The sequence below is a fragment of the Bos indicus genome, chromosome 19 (genome assembly GCF_029378745.1).
Source record: "Bos indicus isolate NIAB-ARS_2022 breed Sahiwal x Tharparkar chromosome 19, NIAB-ARS_B.indTharparkar_mat_pri_1.0, whole genome shotgun sequence".
Taxonomy (NCBI): Eukaryota; Metazoa; Chordata; class Mammalia; order Artiodactyla; family Bovidae; genus Bos; species Bos indicus.
In genome coordinates, this window is record NC_091778.1 from 35,635,514 (window position 1) to 35,661,764 (window position 26,251).

General features: G+C 55.1%; 1 protein-coding gene across 1 annotated transcript; it reads right to left on the bottom strand.

Moving 5' to 3' along the window:
* Positions 1-7,896: 7,896 nt before the first annotated feature.
* On the bottom strand, positions 7,897-25,826 carry ALKBH5 (alkB homolog 5, RNA demethylase). The gene is made up of 4 exons (XM_019981363.2): positions 24,316-25,826; positions 16,859-16,939; positions 10,257-10,412; positions 7,897-9,511 (listed from the first exon to the last, which is right to left on the bottom strand). Exons 1-4 carry the CDS (start codon positions 25,083-25,085, stop codon positions 9,334-9,336), a joined length of 1,185 nt encoding a protein of 394 aa, XP_019836922.2. The 5' UTR covers positions 25,086-25,826; the 3' UTR covers positions 7,897-9,333.
* Between the last annotated feature and the right edge of the window lie 425 nt (positions 25,827-26,251).

The following is a 26,251-nucleotide window of genomic DNA, read 5'->3' on the forward strand; positions in this document are numbered from 1 at the left end:
CTCCCTGCGCAGAGAACTGTTAAAACAAAGCTGCACCCCTCCACTCTGAGAGAGGATGGCCTATCGCCACCCACCTCCCAGGCTTCCTTTTCTCATCTGGATAATGGCCTGAAGGCTGAACCTTCCCTTCCAAGGCTGAGAATAGGCTGCTCTGGGCTCAGGGTCCCAGAAGCTTAGGTGGGGCTGACAGACTTGGCCCAGACCCCACCAGCTGTGTCAAGGGAGGCGTGCCTGACTTGTGACCCCAGGCAGCTGCCAAGCCACAGGCCCAGCCCCCACACCCCACCCATGTCAGCCCTGCTCAGCCCTTCCTTGGGATTGGATCTGGAAAAAGGGTGAGCCGGGGAGCAGGAAAGTGAGAGGAGGGAAGATGATAAGAACAAGGCTTGAGTGTCTGCAGGTGTGGCAAGCACTGTTCACAACCCTCTCCTGGTTTCAGCTGATTAAGTGCTCTCAACAGTCCTGGGAAGGAGGAAAGCCCAGTGTTCTAGACGAGGAAGCTAAGACAGATGCTCACAGGCAAAGGTGCAAGCTGGCTGCACTGAGAAGCATCAGGCCTCTCCGGCCACTGCCCGCACCCTGCCCGCACCCAACTCGGGTGCTCTGAGGCCTGGGTTCTGGTGCGTGCCCTCCCACTCTCGGCTGATTTTGACTGCCTGAGCCCTAAGTGGCCTCTTCTGCAAAGTGAAGGCCTCACATAGAGAAGTGTTAGGAAGGTGTTAATTCACATCCTTAGTTGCCTTTAGAAGCTGTGTGACCTAGAGCAAGACATTTAAACTGTGTCTCAGGTTTCCTCATTTGTAAAAAACGTGGGTAATCCTAGTACCTGCCTTTGTTTTTGTTGTTCAGTGGCTGTCATGTCCGACTCTTTGTGACCCCATGGACTGCAGCATGCCAGGCTGCCCTGTCCTTCACCATCTCCTGGAGCCTGCTCAAACTCATGTCCATTGAGTTGGTGATGTCATCCAACCATCTCGTCCTCTGTCGTCCCCTTCTCCTCCTGCATTCAATCTTTCCCAGCATCAGGGTCTTTTCTAATGAGACGGCTCTTCACATCAGGTGGCCAAAGGATTGGAGCTTCAGCATCAGTCCTTCCAATGAATATTCAAGGTTGATTTCCTTTAGGATTGACTGGTTGGATCTCCTTGCTGTCCAAGGGACTCTCGAGTCTTCGACACCACAGTTCAAAAGCATTAACTCTGTGGTGCTCAGCCTCTACCTGCCTTAGAGGGTCATTATGAACAAGAGGTGAATTAGTATTTGTAAAGCCCTGAGACCAGACTGTGCCAGGCAGACAGGAAGTGTCATGTGGGAGTCAGCTGTCATTAGAGTTCTTGGTAATTGCTGTTTGAGCTCCGCCCCTCTGTCACCCTGGTCCTTGCCCTTTCTCAGTCTCCATTTCTGTCTTTGAAAGGGCAGCCATGCCTCCCCCTCCACACAGTCTAGAGGGACACAGAACTGAGTGAAGACCACAGCAACCCGGAGTTTGCTGTGCTATACTGGGAATGCCGGGGGTATTGGGAACCCAGAAGAGGCATCTGACCTGGGGTAGGTGTCGTGGAAAGGGGCAGTTCAACAGTAGAGAAGGCAGGAGGGAGAGACACGAGGGCCCCAGGCAAGAGGGGGTTCCCGACACCTGTGTGAATGCCCGTGGAATGGGGCCCGAGTCTGGACTTTAAAACAGCCCTTTACCAGGTGACTCTGAGGCCCCAGCTTGGCCCCATCGGATCAGGTTGAAAGGAGTTAAATGGGTAAACTGAGACATGAGGCAGGGTTAGGAGAGGCACAGGGCAGGTCTGGGGCACCAAGGACTGCTTGTACCTCCCCTACCCCGAGAGCCTGGGCCCAGCCTGTGATCACCACGGTTGCCCCGGGGCAGCAGGGCCAAGCCTGCTCAGAGCAGGAAGCAGACTCAGGGGAGCCCAGGCAAGGGCTTGCACACAGGGTCTTCTTGACCTTGGGTGACCCCCATACCTGTCCTGGAGGTGGGGGAGCAGGAGGGCACCTGAGTCAGCACCGGAAGGGAAAGCTGGTCCATCCTGCAGCCTCCCAGCCTCAGGTCAGCCTCGGGCCAGGGACGGGCTGGGACTTCTCGGCATTTCCTGGGTGGGGTGGCCTCTCCCTACATCCTCCTCCTCCTCCTCCTTCTCCTCGGCCACCCCAGGGTCCCGCCCAGCTCTGAGGTGGGACCTAGGTCTGGCTTCAGATCCCAAGACATCCTCTTGCCAACTGGGTACCCTCTGGTAAGCCATCTTACCTGGCCATCAGTTTCCCCATCTGTAAAACGCAGTAAGGACTCAATGAGTTGATTTAAGCAGGAGTGGAGCCCAAGGCTGAGCAGGATCTGTCCCTGGCAAGCCGGCTCAGAACTGGCCGCCTCTCCAGTCTTCACAGGTACCAGGTGGGCTTCTTCCTCAGAAGACCTGCAGTTGCTGTTTCCTTGCCTGAGATGCTTTGCCAAATCCCTCCCCTCCTTTTAGTCTTCCCTGGTGGCTCAGATGGTAAAGAATCTGCCTCCAGTGTAAGACACTTGGGTTCTAGTCCTGGGTTGGGAAGATCCCCAGGAAAAGGGAATGGCAACTCACTCCAGTATTCTTGCCTGGAGAATTCCACAGACAGAGAAACTCAGCAGACTACAGTCCACGGGGCTGCAAAGAGTTGGACACGACTGAGCAACTTTCACTTTACTTTTCTCCTCCTTTTAGTCCTGACTTGATGACACTTGTTCAAGGAACCCACTCCCCGCCTCATGCCACCAGGGCCTCTAGATTTCCACCGCCTCCCCAGCCTGTTCCTCTCTGCCTGCCTCTTCCTCTCTGCCTGCCTCTTCTTACCCACCATCTATATATATTATGTGTCTCCTAGTTTAAGAATGAGCTCCCTGAGGGCTTGGTTTTGAATGCTGTTGTTCACAGCTGTGTCCCCAGTGCCTAGAACAGTGCCTGGCACACAGCTGATACTCAACACATTTATAAAATATATGAATTAATCTTAAAAAGTCAGAAAGCAAGTGTGACAAACTGTTAACACATGTGGTTGGTAATGTGGCTTAAGTATTTTTCAGTGTGGTTGAAATGTTGCATTAAAAATATAAAATGCAAATAACAACCCACACTGGGAGTCAAAGGTCATAGGACTTGGTGGTTGATGGATGTAGGGAGAGTAGGGGTGTCCCAGAGCCAGGCTGGCGTGCATCCAGGGTGTCCTCAGAGGCAGGCACCCCAATAGACTCTGCATTTGTGCTTTATCTGCTCAGATCTTTGCGGTGACACTGGAGGTAGTCACAAGGACAACCCTTTTTATAGACAGGAAATGGAAGCTAAGGTCCAAGGCCACCTGCTGAGAGACGGCAGGAGAAGGGATGGTGAGAAAGCCCCCCAGGGAGGCCAAACAGGGGCGGCCCAGGATGGGAGGAAGGTCTGGAGAGCCTGGCTGCGGGAGGCAGGCCCGCCTTCCAGGAGCTGGCCCAGATCCCAGCTGAGGCCGCGACCCTCCTCCTCTGCCCAAACCACACAAGCAGCTTCTTCCTGGCGGCTCCCCCAGGGGCCTGGCAGGCCCCAGGATTCCAGGAGTGGAATCTGGGCTGGGGGTGGGGTGGGCGAGGGTTCTAGCAGGGTTGGGGGGCTGACTGAGAGTACTGGGAGCCCAAGCTGGGATAGCCCTCATCCTTCATGGTGGGTTTGAGCTCGGATAGGGGAGTCCTGGTGGGCTGCCATCTATGGGGTCGCACAGAGTCGAACACGACTGAAGTGACTTAGCAGCAGCAGCCCTCTCCCTGTAGGGGTGTCAGGTTTGAGGTTCCAGGGGACTGTCACAGACCTTTTGGAAGGTGGAGTTCTGTGCTTTGTCTCTGTGGCTCCAAGTTCTAATCCTGCTCTGCCACTTCATCTTTCTGGGCCTCAGTTTGCTCATCTGCAAGATGGGGGCAAATGTTAATTGCTACCGTTTATTAACACTGAACACTTGATCTGTGCCAGGCACCATGGTCATTCCTTTCATCCTATGCCTGTTTTACGTAGGAAAAAACCAAGATCAGAGAGGTTAAGTAATTTGCCCAGAGGTACATGGCAATGTCAGGATTTGAGCCTGGGCCCCAGATAAGATATATCAGAGGTTGAGATGAGAATTAAATCAGGCAGATCATAAAGGGCCTCACTCACAATGAGTCCAGAGAGGGTGGGAGTAGGGAGTTAGGTTCTGGGTCTCAGCCTGGAGTGGCAGCACTGGGTCACACAACTCTCTGGAGGTCCATGGAGCTGGGGTAACCCTGACCCACAAGACCTTGGGCCACCCTGCATACCCACCCCTGGGGCCTTGGCTGAGCCAGGCAGCAGCAGCAGCAGGGAGCCCTCGTTGTTCCCCTGGGGACTCAGCTCTCCTTCTACACCAAGGGAGGGCTGCCCCCCCACCCCTGACCACTGGAGGCACCAACACTGGGGCTCTGCTGCCGCTCTGTGGGCACCAGGGGAAGTGCGCCAGGGAGCACCCAGTTGGAGGGCCCCAGCCTCTGAAATCTCTTAATCCACGCCTACTTACCACTCAGCTCTGCAGCCCGCGGGACCCCAGATCTGCCCAAATGCTCCTCTGCTCAAAACTCTCCATGGGAAGCCGCTCCCAACAGCCAATTGTTACATTTTAAGAATTTTTGTGAGTCAGTTGTCAAACACAGCTGTTACTTAAAAGTTAAAAACAAAGGTAAAGTTCAGAACTAAGTGCTTCCTTCCTTAATTAATTTTTCCCGTCTGCTGCCCTTCCTTCACTAACTGCATCTGTGTGATGGGAACACTGTAGTAATGCTCACAGCCACCCCGCTGACAGCTGGAAGTCTGCCAGAAGGGCATACTGGTGGCTCAGCTGGTAAAGACTACCCCTGCCATGCAGGAGACCCTGGTTCAATTCCTGGTTTGGGAAGATCCCCTGGAGAAGAGATAGGCTACCCACTCCAGTATTCTGGCCTGGAAGATTCCGTGGACTGTATAGTCCATGGGGTTGCAGAGTAGGACATGACTTAGTGACTTTCACTTTCACACCACAGAAACGGGCCACCACCACAGCCAGGCTGGTTTTCATTTTCGAGACCAGTGCCATCCAATAGAAACACAATGCAAGCCACATATATAATTTTAAATTCCCTGGTAGCCAGACTTATGGAGAAGGCAATGGCACCCTACTCCAGTACTCTTGCCTGGAAAATCCCGTGGAGGAGCCTGGTGGTCTGCAGTCCATGGGGTCACTAAGAGTCAGACACGACTGAGAGATTTCACTTTCACTTTTCACTTTCACGCATTGGAGAAGGAAATGGCAACCCACTCCAGTGTTCTTGCCTGGAGAATCTCAGGGACGGGGGAGCCTGGTGGGCTGCCGTCTATGGGGTCGCACAGAGTCAGACACGACTGAAGCGACTTAGCAGCAGCAGCAGCAGCCAGACTTAAAAAACAGGTTAAAATTATATAGCATATTTTTATTTAACCCAGGTGGGTCCAAAATACTATCATTTCAATGTAATCAGTAGAAAGTAACTAATATTTTTTTACATCTTTTTTTTTGCACCAGCTCTTCAGATTCTGGTGTATATTTGACATCTCAAGTTCCTCTCAGTTCAAACCAGCCACACTGCAGCCAGGCTGTCCAGTGGCTGCCAAGCAGCTGCCATGTTAGACAGCACAGGTTTAAACTTAAGACTTCAATGAAGAAAGTATTGATGATGCAGATTAAATTGGAATGTAGTGTTGAGACTCAAACATTTCAACCCAAATAAGTTTGTTCAATGATGAGAAGTCATAGGTCATATATCAAATTTAATGACACACTTATTGGGAAGAGAGGTGTAGCAGGCTGAACAATGGCCCCCATAGGTGATCAGACCTTAATCCCCAGAATGTAAATTGTTCTACATTTCTTTTAACCTTGCAAATGTGATTATAGCTCTTTACATGGGGAGATTATTTTTGGTTATTCAGATGGGCTCTAATGAGGGAGAGGCAGAGGAAGTGTGGGACACAGAAGAGGAGGTGGCCATGTGACCACAGAGGCAGAGACTGGAGTTGTGTGCCCACAAGTTAAGCAATGTCGACAGCCATGAGGCGCTGTTGGAGACAGCTGAATGTGAATGGGCAGATTCTAGCCCAGGGGTAGTGATTTTGGGTTTCTGACCTCCAAACTGTGAGGAAATCGATGTCTGTTGTTTTAAGCTACCAGGTTTGTGACTGTTCCTGCAGCCACAGGAAAGCAATGCAGGCAGATGGAGTACAACTCCATTCACCATATTGTGGCTGAATTACCACGGGTGAGCTCCAGATAGAAGAGTTCTGCAACAACAAATACAAGCATCCTGTGAGAAACAACTGGCTAAACAGAGCTTACAAGTGCTGTGTGCTCTATTATTGGTAATGTAGGTGCTACACACCTATTGGCACGACCTACAGAAACCTCGCGTGTATGTGACACACATCAGATGGTCTCATACCCTCAGCAGTCAGACAAGCAGATGTTTTCTGAATGAATGGATGTGACTTCAGGCCTCAGTTTCCCTCACCACACAACAGGATTGTGGAAATGGGATGGGCTGCCCAGATGGGAGAGGCTGGAGTCAGATGTTGTTAGAGCACCTACTGTACACAGGGTTGGGCAGGGGCAGAGATGGGACTCGGCACATGGCCCAGACACTGGTGCCCCAGCAGAGGTCTGGGGACAGTCTGATTCAGGGAATCGGATTTAGGCCCCCAACCTGCCTGGGTACAGTCTCAGAGATGGCATGCCACAGAACCACTGTACAGGGACAGAAACCAGACTTCAGAAACCAGAAACCAGAGCCAGAGACATAGCAGGACCTCCGAGGGCTGAACCCTCCATCCTCCAGCCTCATCCCTCAGTCCTGCAAGGCAAAGGGCCTCACTACTCAGGGACTGGGAAGGACCCAGGTCTGGCTTTGTCGCAGTGGCAGAGGGGAGTCTCTCGCAGTCCTCCACACAAGCACCCATCCTGTGACCCCTGAGTCAAGCCCAGGCAGAGTCAGGGAGCTGCCCCTTCCATGTGCTCTGGATGACCTTCCTCTCAGCTCCACAGCTCGGCCAGGGCCCATCTGCCCAGCCCAGTAGCTACCCCTGCAGGCTCAACTGGCCACAGACCACAGGGAAGCTCTGCTCACCCCATCTTCATTTCACATCCTGTCACCAATCTGCAGGCCTGAGCCCTGGCCACTTACTTGCTCCCTATAGACTCTCCTCTCCCTGTTAAATGAGGAACTACGTGGCTTGCCAGGTATTCACAGCAAGAATTCGGCCAAGCAGAGTGACTCTGGGCACTGGGAGTGAATGAGGGAGACTAGACCAAAGCCCTGACCAGAACCTGGAAACCAGGTCCAGGATCTGAAGGGACTAGAAGCTCCTGGGCCCTGGCATCTGCACCCTCAGCTCTACACTCTCACCCTGAAAGCAGGGGCTCAAAGGGCTGTGCTCACCACGGGGCCACAGTGAGGGCTTGGCCAGCACACGCAGGAACTTGACAGTTTTGAATGAAACTACTAGTGCATTTGCTACAAAGGCCAGGCTCTCCCTGCCTTTGCTCATGCTATTCCTCCTCCACTGGCCTGCAGCCTCTCTGATCACTCCAAAAGACAGGCATCTGCAACTTGGCAGAGCAGGATCCCGGCTCCTGTTGGTCCATGGTGCCCACAACGAGCATCCAGACACATGGGTTACAAAGTCCATCCTCACAGCAGTTCGAGAAAGACAGTGGGCGAGCCAGTCCTCAGCCCTGGGTCAGCAACTGCTCACCTCCTCTGGAGTCCTGGTGGGCAATGGACTCTGCCCTCCCACCCCCTTCAGGGTTTCAGGGCAAAACAAAGGGATTAAGGAAGAAAGGCAAATCCTCTCTTACAACAGCATCAGACAACTGTTTCAAAATATATTAGATTTGGTTTTTATTGTAGAGCACACATATCAGGGCAAAGTGCTGCACACACAACTACAAATCATTTTTGGGAAAAAAGCTGTAAAAAAAATACAACTGCAACTGCTTTAGTTACGAAGTCCCAACTTGAGGAATCCACGCTGGCAAAGGAGTTCTGGCCCCAAAAGGGGCTTCTTGATGGTGGCTGCCCAGCGCTCTGCAGCCTCCTCTTGGACCAGCCCCTGCATGGGGCAGCCTAGGGACTGGGAGGGGCTCCGCTCTCAGTGAGCCTGGGTCTTAGGCCTGCTGGCAAACATTCCTAAGGAACCGCGATCAGCAAAACCTTGCAGCCCTAAACGATGAGTGGGTGGAAAACTGCCAAAAACTTTACTTTTTTCCCCTTTTGTTACTATTTTTTAAAAGCCCCTTCCCCAGGTCTGATGCCTGAGGTGGAGGAGGCTCCCACCCCATCTGTAGGCCCAACCTCTGGCCCTGGATGCATGCTGCAGGAGGGCCCTTCCTAGGGGGATGACATAGGGAGAAGGCCCACGCTGGTCGATGGACGAGAAAAGAAAAGGAAAGGAAAAAGCCAGGAGGCCAAAGGAAAAAAAATGAAAACTCACAACAAAAGAAAACAAAACCCTACCACACACCACAACAACTTTCCATACCCCAAACGCTAGGCCTGGAAGGACACCAGTCCCTCCAGCTAGAAACAACTCCTAAAACTGCCTAACATGGCAGGTCTATAACTATTCCGTACAATCGCACGCATATGCTTCAAAGGAGCGACCAGCAAAGAGGCGGGCTCCCAGCAAGAGGTCAGGACCACTGCAGCCGGTTCCTTGGCAGCCGGGGACCCGTGGGCAGAGCAGGCCAGAGGGCATGCAGGAAGCCCGAGGTCTCAGCCAGTAACAGCTCTAGGGCAGCAGGGGCTGACACCATCCAGGCTTCTGCGCGTCATCCCCCCAACAGCGGCAGGAAGGGTATCCACGTGAGCTGCTGGGCCTGGAGAGCAGGTGAGCTGTGGGAGGGCAGCAGGCCCCCTGCAGAGCCAGCAGGACCTCACCCCAGTGCAGACATAGGTGGGAGAAGAGGGAGACAGAACTTCATTTACAACACTGAGAAGATTTACATTTAAAGCAACAAGAATTTTAACCAAAACATTTCGCTGTTTTTAAATAACCCAGCCTGACATAGCTCTCCATGCCTCTACTGGCCCCTCCAGTGTGCGCTTTTGTGCCTACAGATGCCAACAGCTTTTCCATCCAGGAGGAAACCCAGAACAAGAGAACCAGGTCCTGGCCAATCCCGTTCTTCAGCCTTAACAGGCAACAAACCAAGGGGAAAAAAATAGAATAATAAAAAAAGGGGGGGAACCCTCAAAACAGAACAAAAGGAGGGGCAGCTAGTGAGGATCACGCGAGTCCGGAGGCGCTGGCCTTAGTGCCGCCGCATCTTCACCTTGCGGGCGGGGCTGCCCGCCGCCTCCGAGCAGTCCTCCCCGGGCTCGTAGGACTTGCGCCGGTAGTTCTCGGAGCTGAAGCGGCCTGCCCGCCGGTGTGCGGGCAACAGCACAGACCGCCGGTTCTCCTCCTTGTCCATCTCCAGAATCCGAGGCCTGTGGGGAAATGTCGGGGATGTGTTACCCAGTCACCCCAGCTGGCCAGTTCTCTGTGGGGGCAGTACTGGCAGAAGCACTGCCCCGAGCCCTGGCCCCACGAGGTGCCAGTGCCCCCAAACCCGGTTTCTAAGACATTCCCCAATCACCCTGTGGGTCTGCTGGGCTCTGAGTCTGTACCCCAGGACACTGAGAAGGTTGCCGGACACAAGGTGGCCTTCCTATCGCAGCCTTGACACCCTGCCTGGTCCTGCTGCCTCCCTGGCTTCTCAGTCCTCCTCAACGCCCACTCTCCCTCTCTGCTCACCAGCCCCACTCCCCGAGGAACTACCAAGCTCTTCCTGTCTTGTGGTTTCAGCCTACATGACACCTTCTGACCGTACTGCCCTTCCTACATACCATCCCATCCTCCAGTCTCAGTGTAAACAGCTTCCTCAGAACCCTACTGGGAGGAAACCCTGCTCCGCAAACTTCCAAGTCCCTCACTTCCCCTCGAACTCCCACAGAACCCACAGGAGCACCTTAGCGTGTCCTGAGCAAGGGGAGGCCTGCAGCATCCCCACAGGAAGGTAGTCAGGGCTTAGCTGGGAACACCACCAACTGCAGCAAAGTGGACAGAAGGCTCTGAAAAAACGGGCGATGGCAGGCTCCGAACCACCTACCCCAGACCACCCACCCATCTCACTCTGCAGTCAGGCGGTGGCACCACTCTGCTGGCCTGCACTGAGGGACCACAGCTGAGTACCTGTGGGCAGCATCGGGGTCTGCCTTGCGGTGAGACCGCTTGGGTTTCAGAGCGGGGTCCCTGTTGTTTCCCGACAGACGATCTGAGGCATAGCTGGGTGGCAGCACGGAGCTGCTCAGGGACTTGGTTTCCAATCGGGGTGCATCTAATCTCGTCCTGCAAAGGAAACGTACGTGGGGTCACCCGTGGGCCTCTGGGGAGGACGTGGCCCCATCAGACCAACTCTGGCCAGGCTAAGTGAGGCCAGCACTCTCTGTTTTGTGCTCTGGTCTCCTCGTGGGTCAACTAGGGACTGGTCTGGCTGACTTGCAAAGACTCTGCTGCCCCAGGGAAAGGACCCCAAGGCTCTCTCAGCCGGACAGGGTGGCCCCACCTCACCCCTCTCAGGCCTAGAGACCCTCTGGGGATGTGTGCTGCACCTGCCAGAGGACTGGGGATCCCACACTCCCAGACATGCCTACCCCTGCCTGGAGACCCGACAGGAAGGTCCCCAGGTCCAGCGTGTGGAAGGGCTGGAAGCGAACAGAGGCAGAGCCCAAAGAGGCCTAGGCCCAGCTCCACATTCACTCATAGCTCTGGTCCCACCACAGCCACCTGGTAGCCTTTGCTGGTTCTTGAACACTGACCAAGCCAAGGTCAGAGGGATTCTGAAGGCAAAGCCTCCACCAAGCACTGGAACACACTGCCTAGTCAAAGACGCAGGAAGAAAGGATGGAGAAGGTGGGTGGGGGGCAGCCCAGGGCAGCGATCGAGTCCTTTATGATGTCAGGCCAGGGGGAAGCTGGTATGGGAAGCCTCTGAGAAGCCCGAGGTCTTTTGTGTGATCAGAGACAGCCAGCAAGTCAGGTGGCAAGAGAAGCCGGGGGTGCAGCTGGCAGGAGGCCCTGAAGGCACCTTTGCCATGGGCTGCTGGGCACAAAAGGCAACTGGGTCCTGAAGAAGGTGCTGTGGCCAGGCAGGACTCAAAGGACAGCCTCCCCGAGAACACTGGGGAAAGAGAGCAGAAGGGAACGTGAGAGCTGCCTTGGGTTCTTGGGAACAACTGCATCCAGTCCTCACAATAGACAGGAAAACTGGGTGAGGAGGGAGGTCATGTGTCCTGGAAGTCCTGAGAGAGCGCTAGTCTAGGTGTGACTCCAGGCCTGGCAAGTAGGAGCCACAGGGCTCCAAACCTGGGCTGGGGTAACTCTCTGGAGGTCAGCAGGGGACGCCTTTGCATCAGGGAACCAGTATTCTGATGTCATCAGACTCAAACTGGTGGACAGGAAGGCAGGGCCAGTGTCCCTGTCCCTTTGCTTTGGCCTCTTAGATGGAGAAGCCAGAGGAGCGTGGCTACACTGGCCCACCAGTCTCAGCCTCCCCTCTGGGGACCCCAGGCGACAGGACCTGGTAGCAAGAGGAAGATGCACCCTGAAGCTGCCCTCAGAGTCAAGCTAGTCACATCCCTCCCCTTCTGAGCAAAGGCTTCTCTCAGTTCTCAGGGTCCAGAGACCCAAGACAAGCTGCCTCCTTCAGGGCCAGGGGCACTGGGAAGAAGTGGCGCTGGGAGCACACCCCCGGGCAGGAAAGCCTGTGTGGGCAGGATTGAGGGCCCAGAACCACTGGGTAGTTTCGTCAGGTGAGTGCAGACGGCCAGAGGAGAGTCTGGCCCATACCTCTGGGGCTAGAAGGCACACCCTGCCACGCAGGCAGGGCTGGCAGTCACTGAGCCTGTGGGCACTACCTTCCTGAGCTGCTGGGACTACGGCGGCCGGCCCTCACTGTGGGCCCACGGGCCAGCTCTCTCTCTAGCTGCCTGAGAGAAGAACAGGAAAGGGCAACTTCCCACACCTGCACTCCACCACTGTCACATCAGCCCACAGGGAGGGGGTGATCAGAGGTGGCTCTACCAGGAGCCAGTCTCCCCAGCCACTCTGGGGATCTACGAGCTTGGGGCCCTGAAGGGCTCCTGACACTCCCTAGAGGCTATGACAAGTACATCTCACAACCAATGGAGGAGCTCTACTTCCAACAGCCACCAAGCTGCAGGAAGCCAGGCTAGAGCCAGACCTCCAGCCCAGAGCCCACCTTCAGAGCCCACCCCTCTTAAAGGGCAGCCAAGGCCAGGGCACAGGCCAGGATTCAGTGGACAGAGCCACAAGCTTGGAGGCAGAAAGCCCAGTTCTAGCTATGAGGTCTGGGCCTCCTCCAGTGGTAGAAGAAACAAAGATCTTCCTTATAGATCTGAGTCAACGTCCAGGGGTCACAGCAACGCACCCCAGGTGTGTCAGGAGAGTTCCCAAGACAAAGCATAGATTGGTTGTAGGTACGGGGGAAGCCAGAACCAACGGAGCATGGCCAAACATTAATGGAACACGTTAACACATGACCTGAGAGGAAAGGAAAGGGCTGACTGTCCCAGGCACTGCCCTCAGATTCGGGAAGAACGCAAAATCAGAGACCCAGTCAGTGGACTCAGTCCACAGCTGCTATCCCGGGTTCCTCTGAGGCCCAGGTGGGCCTCCTCACTGTGGTAGAGCTGAGAGCAGTCCCTGGAGGTGGACCACGGCTTCTCAGAGACGGGGAAACAGTCTGCTCTTCAGGCCCCGCTGCCAACCACCTGTGACTTCTGGCCCCAACGTGACCTGTGCCACAAAGCCTGGCCTTTCCAAGGGGGCAAGGAGACTGGGGTACCAAGGCAGGTACGTCTTGAGTGTTCCTCATCTTCGAGTGCCCTGGCCGCTCTAAGCATCAGACTTAGCCCATGCCCTGTCCCTCCCCCAGCAGGACCACCAGCAGTCCTCAGACAGGTGCTGCAGCAGCCTGCTGTGGTCAGGGGGCCAGAAGGATACCTGAGCAGTTCCCCAAAGAGAGAAGCAGCCCAAGCACATACACGGTCCTGGGCTTCCAGCAGACTGGCCCCTGGACCCAGGGCTATAGAACATCCAGGCCCTGAGGGCAGCTTCCTCCAGTCATGCAGCCTAGCAACCACCACACCACACCACACGAGCTTAAGCCAGAGCCCCAGGAGGCAGGGCTCCACAGAGCCCAGCCATGCCACAGGGCCCAGATGACAGGCGTGCAGTGATCCCCTAGTTGAAGCCCTGGTAAGGGCTTCCTGCCCTCTTCCTAAAGACACAGGCCTCCCTGCGCCTGGGCTCTCCCTCCTCCCGCTGCACCTGACTTGAGCACAACATCCTTGCCATGACCCCAACCCATCAGCTGGGAAACCTGCACTGGGCGGGCTAGGAAACAGCAACATGCCAGGAGCCTGGGGGCACTGAGGGGCTGACTGACCTGCAGCTGTGACCTTACCCCACATCCTGGAGGGTAGCCCCCTTGCCACTTAAAATACCCTCAGCCCCCCGTTCTCTACTAGTACAGCAGAGGCAAGAAAGCCCTTCTGTATGAGGCTCCAGACTCTCTCAACTCACAGCACCCACCCCAGGGTGGGGCTCAGGGTGCTCCACTATGCAAACCACCGCCGGCCACAAGAGCCAGCACCAGGAAACCAGGGTCCAAAGCCGCACTCAGCCATTTACTTGTTGTGACCCCAACACATTATCACACTGAGCTGCAGCCTGAGGAATGCACTCAGGGAGGCTCTCCTAAGGTCACTCCCAGCCTCCAGGCAAGAAACTACGACACCACGTCCTGAGTGAAGACTCAGCATTACCCACCTGCAAAGGAGCCGTGTTTTGCTGAATCAGAAAGCACCTGGCCACCATCTGCCCATCTCCCCCATGAGGGCTTTAGAAAGACTACCCCAGTGCTGAGCAGCCTGAAGTGGTGACAGAGCCCCCAGGCCCACTCTCAGCAGCCTGTGTGATCTTTATCCAAACCCAGGAGAAGGCAGTGCTGGCTCCCCCACCTACCTACAGGGAACAGGGCGGGGCTCAGTGCCCAGAGCCCACCCGAGGGGACCTTACTCAAGGACACCCAACAAGGCCACATCTGTGACCCCTGGCAGCGCCTAAGCCAGGATGCTCCCCTCTCCATCAAGTTGCCACCTTGTCCTTTTCCAGTTGGTGCTGCTCCTCACTGCCAAGAGCTGTCCTCTGGACTACCTCAGTGCCAGGGCCCAGATGAACACGGCTCTTCCAGCCTCCTTTGCTTTCCGAGTGTCAAAATGGCTGAGCTTTGAGTCTTGAAGGACAGCTAGATTAACCAACTTTCAGTGTGTAGATGTGGATCATTTGCGTGGGGAGTGGGGTGGCTGTGGATCAGAAGGTGACCGTGTTCGAAGGGAAAGTAACCCCAACAGAGGCCGCTGCTTCAAGAGCCTGGGACATCAGCTCACAGGCCATCCTTGGAGCTGCGGGTCCTTTAATGGCAGCGAGGAGCAGTCAACAGCCCAGACACTGAGAGGACCTGACTCTCACTCAGCAGGTGACAGCGCGGGCCTCCTCTTCTCTGCTCCCCAGGTTAGCTGCTTACAGTTGGCCACTGCATACCTCAGCAGCCCTGCACATCCACCCATCCCTTTCTGCCCCCTTTCCAAGGTCTGTGCTTCTGTCCTCCAGCCCAGTCCCTGGCTGGCTCCTGGGCCCACTCAGGTCAGAAGGTCAAAGAGCCCCAGTTACCCACAGCAGCCATTCTCCAAGGTCAGAACACTGGCAAGGGCTCAGCTGGCCAGAGTGCAGACTCCTAGCCCACCGAGCCCGAGCACACAGCTCGGGCAGCCAGGTACGGGAGCCACCACCCAAGGAAGGATGACTCGGACTCTGGCCACTTTCACCCGCACCTCCAGTGAAGAGCTCCCTGTACAGGCTATCATGATGGGCTGGGAGGGACAATGGGAGGCATCGTGTTGGTTCCACTCCCCCCCACCCCCGGTTCCCAAACAAAACCTATCTCCGGCTGTTCTTGGAGGTCCCAGGCACATCTGACAAGAAATCACTGGGGAGGGAGGCCAGAGAGGAGCGACACTCAGCTGCCTCATTTTCAGGTCATGGATTCTGGAATACACTGGGAACCACAGGAAATGCAAGCATAAAGACAGATGAAAAACCTTCTTCCGATGGATTCTGGGAATATCCTTAGGCCAGAGGAGAGAGGCTGCCAGGCTGACCGCTGTCTGGTGCTCCCCTTGGCACCCAGGGCTGTACCTGCACCGCAGGACCGTCCACAGCTCCATTCTACAGATGACAGACTCAATGTTCTGATCTGGCAAAGTGGCAGAACCACGCTGAAGACGTCACCATCACAATATTCTGGAGTCTGGACCCAAAGGGCCAAGATGGTGAAGTCACAAACTCAAGTTAGAGAGAAAGATGGTAGGCCAGGAAGTGAGGATGCACAGTGGCCAAAGGGGAAACAAGTTGAGCACAGAATAGATACCATGAGTCCATGCTGCCATCAGGAAATGAGAGAACGAAGTAAACAAGGGGGACAGAACAATCTCCTGCAGAAGATCCCGAGTGGCCTTCAAGGAGGTGGCACTCAGCCCCCACTCCTCACGTGTGGGCCACCTATAGCGACGTCCTTGCTGAGAGGACAGCGTGGACAGGGGGGCAGCAGTGACTGTAGAGGTAGAAACCCAACATCATCACCCTAGCCAGGCGCTTGAGGTCAGTGTGGACAATGGAAGGCCCTGTGCCCGGGTAGTGATGTGACAAGAAGGGCACTGCCCCTCTGCGGCCTCCTTGCCAAACCCACAACCAGTGTGCATGAGGCAACACTGCATACTCCCCCGCTGAGGGCCTTCTGCCATATACCTGGCCGGTCATTGTTATCACGAATAAGGTCAGTGTTATTACGAGTTAGGCAAGTCTGAAAAGGTATCACAGCAGGTGTGACACAGAAGTGACATGACCACCAAATGTCCTTCTGGGACAGAAGAGGACGTGAGGAGGAACCGGGACGTGTGAATAAAGGATGGACTTGAGTTAATCGTCCAGGTCATTACTGGTTTCCCGACTGTGATGAAAGTGCCACACTGACATGAGACGTTACCAGGAGGGGACAGAGTGCACTCTGCTGTCTGCATGCCTCTATAAATCTAAATCTGTTCTAAAAAATAAGGTTAATTTTAAAAAAATAAGACAAGTTATAGGACATTCTGTTCCAGCCTGGGTCTAGGCACTGGCCCCGCCCTGCTCATTGATTTCCACACAACCTGAGCAATCAGCCAGCCTCTCAAGATACCAGCCTCCATCCAGGGAGGACTGTCTTGACCCAGTGTCTGCACAGCTCAGTCCAAGCACCGCTTGTGAACACACACACGAAAGTGCTGGAGATGCCAGGATTGGCCATGTTGATCATTGCTTCCCTGACCCCCGGCCAAAGAGTAGGGACAGCCACAAGGCACGCACCTGCTGAACACACAGCCAGCCACTTACCTTCGTCCCCTCTCCTCACTCCCTTCTCCTCACAGAAGTGAAAACTCAGGCAACTTTACAGCAAGCTGCTGAGGCACACCTAAAAATATTCAGTGAAACGCACACGCAACAGATCGGAACCAAGGAGGAAGGGAAAGGAAGAGGTGGGAGAGGCAGGGTCGGGAGGAATACTCCCCAAACCCTGTCTCAAGACCCAGGTCACAAACCCTGGGAGTGTGTGCTTTTGCTCAGCCCTCACACTGAGGGCTACTGACAGAGGGAGCCAGACACCAGGGCACTCACTTCCTGAGGATGATGACCGCTCTGCGCTCCTTGATGTCCTGAGGCCGGATGCAGTGGGTGATTTCATCAGCAGCGTATCCACTGAAAAGAAATAGCATGTGAGCATGGATGGAGAACCAAAGATCCCACGGGTGGGGGGGCAGAAATAGGGTCCTGGTCTTATGGCCACCCTCTGCCCCCTTACTTAAGAGGTTCAAGGATCTACACAGAAGGAAATAATGTGTTAAGATTCATGATATTTCTGCCCAGAAATCATTAAGGGAAAACCTGGGATGAGGTAAAGGTGGGTCTTGAAGCAGAAGCCCAGAAGGAAATCTCCTTGCACAAGCAAGAAGCCCTTTCAAAGGGCCCCCGAGAGGGCACACCTTGAGTGGCTTTGGAGGCAGGCAGAATGACTCAGGCCAGACCACGGGGAGAAGAACCGCATCCCCTCCCCCCACCCCACCCCTGGGCTGGCAGAGGAGACCAAAGCAGACACTGATAGCACTGAGTCACCAGAGAGAACTACGGCAAAAAGAGAATTTGTCTACTTAGAAAAAAAAAGCTTTCCACAGCCTTTTTTTTAGGGGATCCAAAATCCTGATGACAGCTGTATTTGGAATGTTTTAAGAATTCCCATCACACTCAAGTATCTATTTATTTTCATCAAGCTACATGATTTTTAAAACTGCTCAGACCAGTGAGTGTGGGTAGATGGCTGTCCTCTTCACAGCTAATGTCTCTCCAACTTGGAACTTTGGAAGCAAACTCGGCTCCCTGAGCACATGCCCTCACTGGGGACCCGGCAGCCAAAAGGCACCCCCAACCCCAAGTTACCCAACTGAGCACAAGGAGTGCCACAGCCAAAAAGACACTCAGCCACAGGCCTCCTCCTCCTGCTCAGGGTCCCCTGGCCTGCCCCCCCACCAATCCTGTGTTCAGCAGTCAGTCAGCTCCTTCTCAGCTGTCAGAAACACGGCAGGTCTCTGAAGGACTTCTCAAAATGGCCAGGCTCCCCCAACTTGGGCAAGAACTGGATGCAAGAGCAAATGAAGTCCAAGAAAGAACCACGCCTGATACGAAGATCTGATTTGAAGCCATGCTGAAGGTGGGAGGAAAGGACCCTTATGTTAGGAATTTTCCCCTCTGAGCTGCTCCTCAGCCAGTTTTTCCATTTTCTCTGTAAATAACAGTCCCAGGAGAAACTACAGACAAATATCCACAGTCAAATCAATCTGAAAACACTAATGAGTTTAAAAAAGCATTGGTACGTTAAAGGATCTGAGAATTACTACCGCAAAAGAATCTGCTGACTTCATTTAACTGAGCACTGACCAAAGAACGTTCTCTCAAATAACACCTATTAATATCTGGAGGCCCAGAGAGAAATGCCATACAGGATGCCGTAGCTGAAGGGACCTGGGAAGAACCTGAGCTCTGTCACCTCAGCTGAGCTGCATGCTGGGTTGAACCCTCAGTGCCTCCATGTGCAGGGACAGCAGCAGGTTCTCAGGTGCTGGTGTGGTTGTGTTCTATGACTTATGACTCCTTAGTGGTGACTCATGCTAAGATTTTAAAAAGAGGTCAGTGCCTCCTCTCGTCCAGGAGAATTACGTCCTAGGTCTTCCTGGTTGGCACCCTGGAGAGGAGTAGTGGGAGGTCCACCTGCAGGACGACTGTGAGAATTCAGTTAGACAATGTGGGGTGCCTGGCACCCCACATTTACCAAGCAGCTGACACCAGCCAGGGGCCCTGGACCGCCTAGATCCAGGCTCTGCCTGCAGCAGAGGCCTCCTGGGCCCCTCCCAGAGCTGGGAGCTCTAGACCTTGTCCTGTGCTCTCTTGTCACTTCACTTTGGGGAAGCACAGGTATGGGCTGTGAGACAGTCCCATGTAAATCCAGGACTTTCCAAAAAGCAATCCAAGGCACATCTCTATGGCCAACATCTGTAGTACTGCCTGCAGGCAACCTTCCTTGTGCTAATAGGAAGGACCTAACTTGTGCTAACAGGTTAGTGGTACTAACCTGTCTGACTTGGCTACAGGAGCTGCCAAGGGCCCTGACTTCCCATCTTCAACAAGGAATTGCATCCCATAACACAGAAGCTGCAAATCCAGATGCTGATCAAATTTTACCTGTCCCCACCTCCCAAAGGCTGCAGAAATTCTTTCTGCAAGCCAGGCCAGGTTCCTGCCACCCAGCCCAACCTCAGAACTAGGACAGAGGCGGTACTGCACAGACTCCACCTCAACAGCTCACTAGCACTGGTTTTCCTGAACTTCTGACACAACCTACTGACCCCTCCTCAGTATCAGGCTCCACTGGAAGTAGGAGGCTCAAAGTCCTGATCAATGGAAGCTCTTCGGTCTGAATTTCAGCAGAAATGGTTCAGCAGAGACCAAAGGAGATTATTTACTGCCAAGGAACCTACTGGCTACAAGAGAAACTGTTTGAAAGTCCCATTCCACCAACTTGAAATTTAATATGCCCTGGGTCCAGTCCTACCCTTGGCATGAAGAAAAGTGCTGGCGCCTCCCACCCTTTTGTTTTCACAGGGAGAGAGGAGGAAGCACCTCGGGATGGTATGCCCCTGGACAGGGCCCTTCACAGCCCTCTCTACGCAGCAGTGACCAGTGCATCACCAGCACACAGAGCCAGAGCCTGGCTGCCACCCACCACGCTGCACCTTAGAGTGATTCTTCAAGAGTCTCTCCTCCCTTGGGAAGCTCTGCTCAACCCTCTAGGCTGGGTTTCCCCAAACCGCTCACCCAAGTCTCTTAACTACTACTGTTCGGGCTTGTGGCAATTGTCTTCCCTACAAGACAAAGCTCTGCAAAGGCCTTCCACATCTCTGCCTGCAGCAGATGGTAAATGACATCTGTGTTGAGCTCGATGTTTCTGCTGCCTTGAAGACTCAGAGACTGCACTAAGTTAGTCCTTCCTCAGAGGATTAGGTGCAGGTCAGAGGAGTCTGGAAGACTCTTTATAAGGGATTGTGCAGGACTGCACGCCTCTCCTCAAGGGGATAGCCTTGCACACAGATTTATTAAGGCACAGTTCCAAGGTGGCTGCCATTGCCCATCTACTACGGTTTTGCTCAGGGCAGACAGAACCAGAGATGGAGGGACTGCCTGATGACAGCCTCCCTCCAACGGGGGCTAGCTGCTTTGGCAGCCCTCATGAACCTGCCTCACCTGTGAGAGGCCTACAAGACCTCCCTGAGGCTTAGGGAGGGGGGAGGGGAGGGGCAGCAGGCTAGCCTCCTGGGCACAGAAGCAGAACTGTGAACTCAGGCTCAAGTTATAACCACACCTGAACCCCTAGAAGACACACAGCCACTACGATGAAGCAGTCCTGGGGCTTTCTGAACCCAGAATGAAGGCAGTCAACCCGCTCCAAGTCCCAATTCTGTACACATCAAGGTATAAATAGAACACAGCTGAGCACAGAAGCAGCTCATCTCCAGACTCTCTACCAAAACCTCAAGCTTCAGTAGTGTGAAAGAGAGTCAATCTTCCATAACAGATCTAGGATGTCAATAGCCCTACAATGCGGAGGCAAACTAAGGGCCAGAGAGATTAAGTAACCTGCCCAAAGGCCAACAGCTAAAGTGGTGGCACTGGAACTCATATCAAACTCTTGGTTTCAGTGTCACCACTATGCCGGTTTTTGCTTTTTGGGTGGGAACGCGGTGAGGAGGGAGAGGAAGAAAAGCCCATCTGTGTTTCCCAGGGACAAGGTCCAGTCTGTCTGAGTGGGCCTCACCGACCTCGGCAAAGGATACAGGTGTTCCCACCACTCCCAGAGAAGAAGTGCACAAAGATGAACCCCTGCCTCTGAGTAGCTAGCATCAGCCACACACCAACTGCCCAGCTGAAAATGGCTCTCTAGAGCTTCCGCTGAGCTTCATGACTGAGACTGTCACCAGCCCACCTGCTTCCTTCCCTTTGCTGCCCTCTGCCTTCTAGTCAGGCCTGGGAGAACCAAGGCCAGCCAACACACCTGGCCCAGAACTCCTCCTGAGAATAAACAGCCCTGACTTCCCCCTGAGGTCCCTCCCCCTCTCATGGAATCAGAAGACTCCACACAAGAGATGTGGCCCAGACCTATCTGCCCTACATTCCTGACTATTTTAAGCCAGAAAGCTAAATTTTACTTTCAACCAGCTTAACAAAATCAGTCCTCTGCCCAGAACTGACAGGGTACCCACTCCACCCAACATCAACTGTTATCTAGAGGTCACAGGCTGTGCTCACCACAGCATGTCTTGTGGCCGGGCGACCCTGCCACCTCAGACAGGCCTGGGTCTTTGGGCACGTGGCCACCACAACCACAACCCAAGAAGCAGTGATTAAAAATAGCGCAAGTAAGCAATTAGGCTTGTAATTATTCCAGTTAATCCAACTGAAATCTGTTTTAATCTGCCATTTACTATACAGAGAACAGGAGAAGGAATATGGGATGAACTGATATATAAAAAGAAAATATAAAAGATATTTATTTCCCTAGAAAACCACATTAAGAGAGGACCTATTGAGGCCCAACATGGAAAGGTTACAAAAGCACTTCCAGAAGGGTCTGTGAGGCGTTGCTCTAAATACCCACATTTGGACATTGCTGAATCAATGTTTGCCACACACTGAAATCCATGCCAACAACTGTTAAATACAAAACTGTACTCCTGCCACGTTGCCTTGGACGGGTACACCCCCCACTGCCATGAACAACACAAGTCTGAGTCAGATGAGAGTGACTAGAACCCTCCCCATCTGTACAGAACCACTGTCTTCACCAGTCCCTTCCTATGGGCAGCTCACAGCTCTGGGCTGGGATACACTGGGAAGTGAATGCAAGCTCCTCTCCCACCAACCTGGGGAAGAGCCCAAGCAGGACTTGAAGAGGCACCACCAACAGGCAGGTGTTCACCCACCTGCACAGCAAGCAAGCTGAGAAAGCTAAGCGAGCAGGGCCTGGAGGGCTTAAATTAGTGGGGGTGTCCAGAGCCCAAGAGTAGTGGCTTTCCACTGGGGAACATTTTACCCGCAGGAGACATAGGGCAACATCTAGAGATGTTCTTCGCTGTCACAGAAGGTGCTTCCAGCCCCAGTGGACAGAAGGCGGGGATCCTGCTAAACATTCTACACCACAAAGGACAGCCCCCAGCAACAAGTAACGAACCAGCCCAGATGCCAACAGCAGTGCTGCCGAGAAGCTTGGACTTAAGAGCTTCATCGAGGCAGCCGCACCAAAGCCCCTGCCCTCAGGTCCAGGTTGGTTCTGAGAACTATAATGAGGGCCATCTGCCCCTAGTCAGCCTCGAGCCATAGCTCCTCACCTACAGCTACTTCCCAACCGCTCACTCCACCCAAACCTTCTCTGCTTGGCTTACTCCCAGTCACCTCCAAGTCACTCTTCAAGCTGCCGCTTACTTCCTCCTGAAAGCTTTCACCCTCCAGAGTAGATTCCTGCAGTTACTTTCCTGGGCGGTCACTAACCGTCTGTGGCCTCCCCCGGGCCAAGAGCTCCATGAGGGGAAGAACCCTGTTAAAGGCTCTCCCACAAGAAGCAGGGGAACACTTGTCATCCTGTGTATGAAAGGACCCAGGTAAGGGCCCACCCAGTGCTGGGCCCTCTAGGAGACACTAAATCACCAGATTTAGTTCTAACAGGCCTTGGAAGTTGACATCAACCCCACTCACAGGCGTAAAAGCCGGCTTGGAGAACGCCCACAAGATGCCAAAGTAAATGAGAGGGCAGCTGGGTTCAAAGCCCTGGGGCAGCACTTTTCAGGACAGGGCTGAGCCTCCCACGCTGACTCTTCAGCCAAGTCAGAACCCAGGAGGAAGGGACTGGGAAAGCCTCAAGACTGTATACTCTTCTAAGGAAAAGATGAAGAAAATTTTCCTGGTGATGCAATCCTGCTGCTGATCACTAACAGACCTGCACTTTAAGAACTTGAAACTTCTCTTCAATACAGGGAGTGCGTGTGTGGGAGGAAAAGGGACTCTCAAAGTCACAAACTGCCTCTTGTGCCCCTACCCTTTACACATCAGACCACTGTGAGACCTTGAGCTGACAACCCATAGATTCTGTGATTATGTGAGACACCAGTATCCCATGAAGAGACCAAATGGCCCTTGAGTGAAACCCTTTTAGGACAGAGAGCCCTTCAGTGAAGTCAGGCACCAAACTGCCTCACACAGCAGGCCACCTGGGAGAGTCTGCCCTGGAAATCCCATCCTACAGGGCTCCACTAAGACTTCAATCTGGAAGCACCACACAGATCTAAGAAGCTCAGGGTCCAGGTGACAAGTGGGCACCTGAGAGGTAAGTGGCCCTCTATTTTTTGATGCACAATGAAGCCAAAGCACTGCTTCTGCTGCTAACTTTCCCAACTTTCCCTTGGGGAGACCTTGGTATCACTCGGCTCTGCTGCTCCCCTCAATGAACACAGAAGACTTGCCTCATGATGTTAAGAGAACTCCAATGACCCTGTTTCTACCTATGACAGTGGCTTATGGCACTGACTGAACTTCAGAGGTAAAACGGCTCACAACAAAACCACAGTGTGTCCTGATCCTGTACTAGAATCTGGTGGTCAACCAAGCCGCTCTGAATAGCCGCAATCTAGATCTCCTAAGAGGTTTTGGGGATTACTTATGTACATCACTAGATGTGCTTGTTTCAGTACCGGAAAGAGGCAGCTTTCAAATACATTTTCTGCTTCATAGAAACAGCAAAGGTGTTCCAGCAGGCAATCTCCTCCCGGGGACCAGGGAACGAGGTAATTCTCAGCAGGATCCCGGAATGAAAACAGGCCGAGAGCCCAAGTTGTGCTGACACAACTACACAGCCGAACACCACGCAAAAAGACAAGCTTTACTGTGTTTCATCTGGTCCTGATTACAGGCACATCTTACAAAGCAGCAGTGGGCTCTTCTGCAGCCAAGGGGGGCTGCGTTTTAAGTCTGTTCTCCTGGCCCAACCACTGATGTGTTCAGCTCCAGGGCAGCCACTCCCCCTCCTGGGAATGGAGAGCACCATCAGTTAAATCCTCCTGGGGCCTTCCTCTGTGAGGATCTCCTCTGTTAAGGAATCCACGAACACGTTCTCTGACAGACCAGAAACGGCAGACTTGGGCTGACTGTTAGGCAGTAATTCCAACAAATTTTCTTAAAAACACACACACTTGGAGCTGGAGACCCCAAATGGAAAAGTGACTTGTTCAAATGAGGAACGTTAAGAGACTCTTAAAATTAGCCTTCTGGAAAAATGCCTTTAGACTAGTTCTCGGGTCAAGTCCTCGATCTCAACAAAGGTGCCCTGGGGATAGTTTTCTAGCTCCGCGGCTCTTACCGCCCGCGTTTTATACGCAGACCCCATTTCCCCACCCCCACCCCCGCCCCGCACACAAAAGCCCGGGTCAGAGGCGGAAAGCGGAGGCTCCCGTGGCAGCCCCCTCCTCCCAGGCGGTTACCTGAGCACAGTCACGCTCCCCCTGCGCACCGGCAGGGAAAGCACGGGCTCCGACACCCGGATAGGCTTGAACTGGAACTTGCAGCCGAAGCAGAGCGCGGAGTCGCTGAAGAAGGACACGGACACGATGGGGCGCTCGAAGATGTGGATGGGGTCCACGTGGGACACGATGCAGCCGCCAGGCTGGTAGTCGTTGATGACGGCGCTGTTGACGAAGCCCTCGGGGATGACGCGGTGCTCCACCAGCTTCTGGATGACCAGCTGGTGCACCCACTCGGGGATCTCGTCCACGTCGCCGGGGGGGTAGAGGCGCTCCTGGCCGGGCCCGCGCTTCTGCAGCTGCGCGCCGTACGTGTAGCCCTCGCCGAAGAAGTACTTGTTGCGCAGCGGGGCCCGGTCCACCGTGTGCTCGTTGTACAGGCCCTTTTCGGCGCGGGACACCACCTCATCGATGCGGGCCTCGATCTTGGCGCACTCGTCCTGGCTGAACAGGCGCATCTGACGGATGCCGCTCTTCACCTTGCGTGCCTCCTCCTCCTTCTGCAGCTGCTGCTCCTCGAAGTCGCTGCGCTCGGGGTCCGAGTCCTCCGGGTACTTGCGCTTGGCTCCGGGCGCCGCGTAGGGCTCGGCCGCGGCGGCGGCGGCGGCGGCAGCAGCCACGGCGGCGGCGGCGGCGGCCGCGGCCTCCCGACTGCCCGCCTTGTAGTTGTCCCGGGACGTCATGGACTTGAGCTTCTCCCGCAGGTCCGTGTAGCCGCTGGCGGCCGCCATGGCCCGCGCCGCTGCTCTAGGGCCCTCCGCTGCGGGCGGGGCGGCCGGGCATGGCTCTGGGGGACGCGCCCGGGCCCCTGGCCGCCGGGGCCCTCAGCGCCAAGCCCGCGAGCGAGGCCGCGCGGCCCGGCTGGGGCGTCGAGGGTCGGCCTCAGGGGCTGTGGGTCATGCGGCGGCGGGGGCGACGGGACTCCCTCCTCCTCCGCGTCTGGGGGGGCAGGAGCGCCGGCAGGGCCTCATGCCGCGCAGGGCGGCCGCGGAGGCTCGGCCCGACTCCCGGCCGGACCCTCAGACGCCCAGCCCGGCCCGCACTTTAAAGCGCTCCTCACGACGTCACGGCCGCCCGCCCGACGTCCGCCAGCGCCGCTCCTCAGCGGACTGCTCCGAGCGCACGCGCAGTACAGCCGGCCACCGCGGCTCCGCGCGCACAGAGCATGCGCGTGCGTGCGGCCGGGTCAGCGGAGAGGTAGGCGCACGCGCAGACGAAAGCCGCTTGCCGTCCGCGGCCCCTCCCCCACCCACTGAAGGGGTCCGCGAACGCCCCAAACAGCAGCCTGCCTCCTCGCCGCGCCACCCACGCGGCCGAAGGGCTCCCTCCACAGGAATGCGCTCACGCCACCAACGCTGTCGCCGCGCTGCGTCACGGCATCGTCCGAACGACCAAAAACGCCTCAAACCCCAGCGCGCAATCACCGGGGAACCGCCACAAGCAAGGCTGCCCGGGCACCGCCCCTTTGGCGCTTCTGATTCTGTCATTGGGCCACCCGCCACGGGCCGGGCGGGACCAGACGGCAGCTTCCGGAAGTCGGTTGGCGCGCGTGCCTGTCCATCCGACGGTCGCCTTGGCTACTGCGTCCATCCCCCTAATTAGCCGCGAGCGGGATGCAAGGACCCCTGAAGGATGACCGGGTGGCTAAAAGAGTGCCTGAGTGGAGACGCGACCGAAGTGAAGCCCTTTGCGCGCAAGGGAACACTCGGATTGCTGGGTCAAGAGCTCCGGCCGAGTGCCCTTGTCCGACGGCCGCCGCCGCAGATGCCACCCCCACCCCCGCCGCCTCTCCGCGTGGACGTTGCCCGAGTCACGTCCAGGCGGCGGCGCGTGCGCGGCCCTCCTGGGCAGGGTGCCCCAGGGATGGCGGGGAGACGGGACTGGAGCACGGACCTCG

Bases quoted from the DNA above. Each gene is read 5' to 3' on its own strand.
- ALKBH5 (XM_019981363.2), bottom strand. From the start codon at position 25,085: ATGGCGGCCGCCAGCGGCTACACGGACCTGCGGGAGAAGCTCAAGTCC. The intron at 10,413-16,858 runs GTGAGTGCCCTG...TTTCCTTTGCAG, and splicing joins GCGGTCATCATCCTCAGGAA to GACGAGATTAGATGCACCCC. The intron at 9,512-10,256 runs GTACTCAGCTGT...ATTTCCCCACAG, and splicing joins GACCCCGATGCTGCCCACAG to GCCTCGGATTCTGGAGATGG.